We start from the raw sequence: 6263 nt of genomic DNA, 5'->3' as shown, positions 1-6263 counted from the left end.
CACCGCCGGCGCCGCCATCTGCCACGAGCAGCAGCCGTTGAAGAGCTACTCCGCCAGCACCATTGATCCTTGTTCACTGCAATACAACAGGTACGCTCATCATCATGCAACCATGTCCTTTTTCCTAGCTAGCAGTTTCGAGTGCTTCACTTCAGAACATGACAGGTTATGCAATATTTGCATAGTAGGCCGACTATAACTGCTGCTGTGATATCTTCAATACATTTTTTCCTCTGTTGTTTCTACTCACTAAATCATTTGAAATGTAAGCCCATTTTGGTTCTGCTAATTTGAAGTAGGAGGGTGATGAGTCCGAGCGATAACATTTTAGCACCACCATGCTTAAAATTTTCAGTGATATTGAGCAGTCGGGAGCCCTTCGTTGATTCGCTTTCATGAGTTTATTAAGGCTCGAACTGCTTTGTTTCCTGTGGATCACCATTTCCAGTAGCCCCAGCTGATCTAGTTTGGTGAGATGCAACATGCTCAACAGAACTCTGGCAGTAGTGCTATAGTCTGATGTAGTACTTCAGTTAGTCGGTGCTCTCGGTTTTATTTACTTTTACCACCTCAATCAGTGTCTCCTTCTGTTGATGATGTGCACCAGCCCTGAAATGCCAACTGTCATATGTACCATGCTGCACAGTACTAACCAAGCACATGCTGATCAATCTTCTTCAGGGAAATGGTGAGCAAGCAGCAACACGAGTGCGAGCAAGTGCAGGACTCGGACACCCTCTCGATGCTGACCTCCATGAGCGCGAGGAACACCAACACGGGCAGCATGTTCCCGTTCTCAAAGGAACATCATAACCACAATCCTTTCGAGGTGACGAGCTCGAGGCCGGACTACGGGCTGGTTTCCTCCGACTCGCTGATGAGCTCCCCCCACAGCTCCCTGGAGAACGTCAACCTGCTCACCTCGCAGCGAGCGCTCTCGAGCGAGCAGCAGAGCTCGCTCTCCCTGCAGCACTTCGCGGACTGGCCGAGGACGCCGTCGCAGCAGGGGCAGGGAGGGGGAGGCCTCTCATGGCCGGACGCCGAGGACATGCAGCAGGTTCATCAGCGGACCCAGCAGCTCTCGGTGTCCGCCGCTCCGATGGCGTCCTCCGACCTGTCGTCGGCCTCCACGTCCCCCATCCACGAGAAGCTCATGCTGTCGCCCCTCAAGCTGAGCCGCGAGTACAGCCCCATCGGCCTCAGCGTCGCGGCCACGGCGGCAGCGGCGGCGAAGGACGAGGGGGAGGCGAACTGGATGCCCATGTTCCGCGACTCGTCCATGGGCGGGCCACTGGGGGAGGCTCTGAACAAGAACAATGGCGGCAACATGGAGGCCAAGAACTACCTGTCGGCGTCGCTGAACCTCATGACGGACGCCTGGGACTCGAGCCCGCTGGAGTCGTCGCCGGTGGGGGTCCTGCAGAGGACCGCCTTCGGGTCGGTGTCCAGCAGCACCGGCAGCAGCCCCAGGCAGGAGTACCACGGCGTGTATGATGGTAACCCGCGGGATGATCTCGGCTCCATCGTCGTGAATCACCCCAGCATCCGCCTCATGTGAGCTTCTTCTTCCGAGCTCTGACCATGGAGAGCTGCAACGAGAAGGCTGGCCGGTTGGCAACGAACGAACGAGCTTGGGCAGGTCTTCTTCTTCACGTGCCTTGTTACATATCAACATCATCATATCCAGAAGCATTTTACGTTGTAGCTTGTCATTTGAGACTAATCTGTTGTTGTCTTCTCTGCTTCCGGATGTTGAGTTCTTTCTTTTTATCTTTTTCTCTGTAACCTTAGACATCGCTGGGTATTGACGTTGTGTGTGTGTGGATGGATTTGGTAGTGCTACGCTGTTGCATAATGTGATAATGTCCAGTTAATGCTGCGATGCCATAATAGTTGTTGAGTAATGCAAGCTGGCATACTTTCATCTTTGCTTATTTCGGTTTTTTTTACTGTCTTTGATTAAGGATGGCAATGGTTAGGGTATGAGGCGGGTAGAGCAATACCATATGATTAAGGATGGCAATGGTTAGGGTATAAGGCGGGCAGAGCAATATCATATCCACATTGTAGTCAATGGGTATAAAATTCTACCCATACCCACGGGTATGACACTTTACTCATACTTATACCCGACGGGTACTCAATGGATAGATCAAACAATACACATGTTATTTGCAATAATACACTTATCTATAGCACATTTAAGAAAAAAACTTACGACCCAAGGTAGGTAGCGAATCGGATGGCGACTGAAACACGCAACAGAGAGGGTGACTCGGGCGATTCGCTCGAGCCCCAGCCGAGCGTTCGAGATGGGCTTGCCGGCGACGAGCGGAGCGCGGGGGAGGGGAAGACGACGGGAGATAAGAGGTGGCCGGCTCTCTACATCCCCTGCCTCTTTGTGGCGGGGCTTCTCTGCTACCGCAACGGCGCGGTGGTGGTTCAAGGTATGATTCGTCGTGTCCATCTGCTCGATGAGGAGAATCAAGTGATTGATAGCCGAGGATTGCGGGGGGGGGGGGATTTCGAGGCGAACGACCACCATAAATGCGGGCGGATAGTGGGCAATAAATCCCCACTGCTCGATGGCTGGGAGACGCAATTCATCCAGAATCCTCCCTTCACCCATCACAGCGAGCGCCCCCCTCGCCCTGAGAGAGAGAGAGGAAGCAAAGCGTCGAGAGGATGGCAGACTGGAGGATGAGGATGGAGAAGTCCATGGTGGAGCTGGCGAGAGGCGACGAGGCGAGGTTGGAGAGGGCGCAGGAGATCATCTCCTGGTTCTCCACCAGGAAGGAGATGCGGCGCGCGGCGAAGCGCATCTTCAGAAACCTGACGGTGGAAGAGGACGAGAGGCTCACCCCGAATAGGTTCACCACTCCGATGGGTGAGCCGGTGAGCTCGCTCGCTGCTCTGGTTTGGGCCATGGAGGAGACCGAATTTGGGGATCAGGCTCAGAAGGCGAAGTGGTGGGAATTCCGCTCTCGCCGCCGCTTTCCAGCTGGGCCGGAGGAGTTCGTGGTCGGGGCGATGATGGCCATCCCCACCCCGGGGACGCGCTGGGTTCCGATCCCGATCGAGGACAACAAGGAGGAGATGGAGTTGGAGGCAGAGGAATGGGAGACAGAGCCAGATCTAGTCGGGAGCAGCGACGGGGGGAAGAAGAAGCGGAAGGCACAGCTGCCCAGGCGCTCCCCACGTTTCCCCCGCCGCTCGCCGCGCCTCCTCAGCCTCTCCAGGTCCGCTCCGACGGAATAGGCGCCTCCCTCGCCGGCAATCGCTTCTGGTTGCTGGCCGGGGAGGACGCTGATGAGGAGGCTGGGGACTCGTCAGAAGAAACTGTGAAGTCTCTGGTCATGGATAGAGCTTGCCACTACCTGCTTGATAAGGATGTTGGTATTGAGCCTAGAATTTCTATGCATGTTAGTAAAAATAGAAGAAGCAAAAAAAATGTGGAAGTATTGATAGAACCCCTGCAAAAATAAATTGCAAGGAGGAAAATTATGAAGAGGATGATGGTAAAAATGGAAATAACTATTTATATGGATGGATAGTTAAAAAGCTTAAGGAAAAAGCCTCAAAAATACCTAACTATTGGTAAGAAATTGGGCATGATGATTTTACGATATGTGCTTCTGATTGTGTGGCGAAGCTAGACTATACTAGACAGAAAATAGTTATTCGTGGGAATGAAATTATTGAGGAGTGGGCCGATGAGTTGATTAACTCGGCAGGCTCAAAGCCCAGACTAGATAACTGTGATAGCTCAGGGGAGAGAGGGATTTGGGAGGAGACATGTATAAACTCAACTCCCTCCTCTTTGTGTTCAGTCGGCCACCGAGGATGTCCTGGATTAGGGGGTCTCCGGGTCTCCGGGCGTCCGGGCTATGTGATATGGGCCAGACTGATGGGCCAAGAAGATACAAGATCGAAGGCCTTCCCCCGTATCCGGACGGGACTCTCCTTTACGTGGATGACAAGCTTGGCGTTCAGATGTAAAGATTCCTTTCTCTGTAAACCGACTCTGTACAACCCTAGGGCCCTCCGGTGTCTATATAAACCGGAGGGTTTAGTCCGTAGAGGCAATCATAATCAGATAGTCTAGACATCTAGGGTTTAGCCATTACGATCTCGAGGTAGATCAACTCTTGTAACCCCTATACTCATCAAAGTCAATCAAGCAGGAAATAGGGTATTACCTCCATCAAGAGGGCCCGAACCTGGGTAAACATCGTGTCCTCTGCCTCCTGTTACCTTTGATCCTCAGACGCACAGTTCGGGACCCCCTACCCGAGATCGGCCGGTTTTAACACTGACACTGGTGCTTTCATTGATAGTTTCTCTGTGCTGTCGACAGAAGGTTCGATGGCTCGTTCGATCATCCACAACGATGCCGTCTCTGGGGAGACTTTCCTCCCAGGCCAAATTTTCATATTCGGCGGCTTCGCACTACGTGCCAACTCGACTGGCCACCTTGAGCAGATCGATAGCTATGCCCCTGGCCGTCAGATTAGTTTCCTAAATCTGAACTATGTCGCTGATATCCGAGGAGACTTGATCTTCGAAGGGTTCGCGGGCCCGACCGTCGCTCTGGCCTTAGATCCAGAGCAGACTACCAGGTCCGAAGACAGGAGTTTAGAGCCCGCCGGACTCCGTGCAGTTATGGAACTTGCTACCGGAGATCTGGAGGGGACTGCATCATCGGAAAACCCGAAGACAAACCAGGCTCCCCTTGTCGCTGAAGTGCCGGACTCCCCCTCGGACTCCAGATCCGAATTCTCGAGGTCCGCGTCAAGCGTGCGTGGCCAGGAGGCTCTCACCCCTGCCGCCCCGCCGGACTCTCGCTTCCCTATACAAACCTCGCTACTAAACGAGGCTCTGGACTTAATGTGATCCCTCTCCATTACAGAGGAATCGCTTCCGAATTACGCCCAGCCCGGACTAGGGGCTGAGAGCGGGGAATTTTACGTCCCACCCACCACCCACTTCATAGCCACTGTCGAAGAATTAACCGGCATGTTGGACTACGCCTCCGAAGACATCGACGACATGAACGACGATGCCGGAGACAAACAAGGCCAAGACCCTCCATTTACCGGACGTTGGAGGGCCACCTCCACATACGACGTGTACATGGTAGACACACCCAAAGAGGATGATGACGACGGCAAGAAGGATCCGACTGAGGACAAGCCTGTTGAAGCACCTCCAAAGCGTCGAAGTCAGCGGTGCCGCTCAAAATCGCGTGGCGAGAAAGACATCAATACCGGCACCGAAGATAACAACACTCCGGAGAATGCCGAAGACCCCGGACCCCCTGTCGAGCCAACATCGGAACAAGATGATTCAGAGGATGGGCAAGTTAATCCCGACGATCCTGTCGGGAACGAGGACTCGGAGGATAGTAACTACCTACCGATCTCTGAAGAGGATGTGAGCCTCGGTGACGAAGACTTCATCGTGCCTGAGGAACCCCTCGAACAAGAGCGCTTTAAGCGCCGGCTAATATCCACTGTGAGAAGCCTAACAAAGAAGCAGCAACAACTCCAAGCCGATCAGGATACGCTCAATGACAGATGGACTAAAGTCGTGGCAGCCGACGAATATGGCCTCGAGCGCCCAACCAAGAGCTACCCGAAGCGCAAGCTGCTACCACAATTCGATGACGAGGCCCTTGAGCCAATACCGCCAAAGTATAAACCCGCTGATGAACATGACCGACCACCGCGTGGACGTGATAGACCGACCACTTACGCCGAACACCAGCCTGTGCCACCCCGCCGTCGAGGCAGGGAGGCAGCGGCCCCGGGCTATACGTATGACCTACGAAAGGACTTTGACAATAGAGCCAGTCACACAAGATCAATCTATGGGTCAAGGGGGTGTGCTCCAATGCGAGAGGACGGCCATCGGTCCTGGTGCGACAGGCACGACCACACCCAGGCCAAAAACCGCATTCGGACTTCATCCGAACTACGCCGCGACATCACCCAATATAGAGGCGCCGCACACCCCTTATGCTTCACCGATGAGGTGATGGAGCACTAGTTCCCTGAAGGGTTTAAACCCATGAGCATTGAATCATAAAATGGTACTACAGATCCCGCAGTATGTATCGAAGATTTTCTTCTCCATATTCACATGGCCCGCAGTGATGATCTCCATGCCATCAAATACCTCCCGCTAAAATTAAAGGGACCATCGTGGCATTGGTTAAACAGCCTCCCAGAAAACTCTATTGGCAGCTGGGAAGACTTGGAGGA

At 53.5% G+C, this 6263-nt stretch overlaps 1 protein-coding gene across 1 annotated transcript; it reads left to right on the top strand.

The window, feature by feature from the left end:
* LOC125528818 (growth-regulating factor 6-like) lies at window positions 1-1932 on the top strand (the record flags this gene model as incomplete). Its single annotated transcript, XM_048693253.1, is given in 2 exon segments — window positions 1-90; window positions 682-1932. Coding segments are annotated over 2 exon segments (967 nt in total), but the record flags the coding sequence as incomplete, so codon positions are not given.
* Between the last annotated feature and the right edge of the window lie 4331 nt (window positions 1933-6263).

Source organism: Triticum urartu, unplaced genomic scaffold (genome assembly GCF_003073215.2).
Source record: "Triticum urartu cultivar G1812 unplaced genomic scaffold, Tu2.1 TuUngrouped_contig_5138, whole genome shotgun sequence".
In the NCBI taxonomy this organism is placed as follows: domain Eukaryota; kingdom Viridiplantae; phylum Streptophyta; class Magnoliopsida; order Poales; family Poaceae; genus Triticum; species Triticum urartu.
Note: the sequence above shows the minus strand (reverse complement) of the source record. Positions and strands in the feature narration are given on the sequence as shown.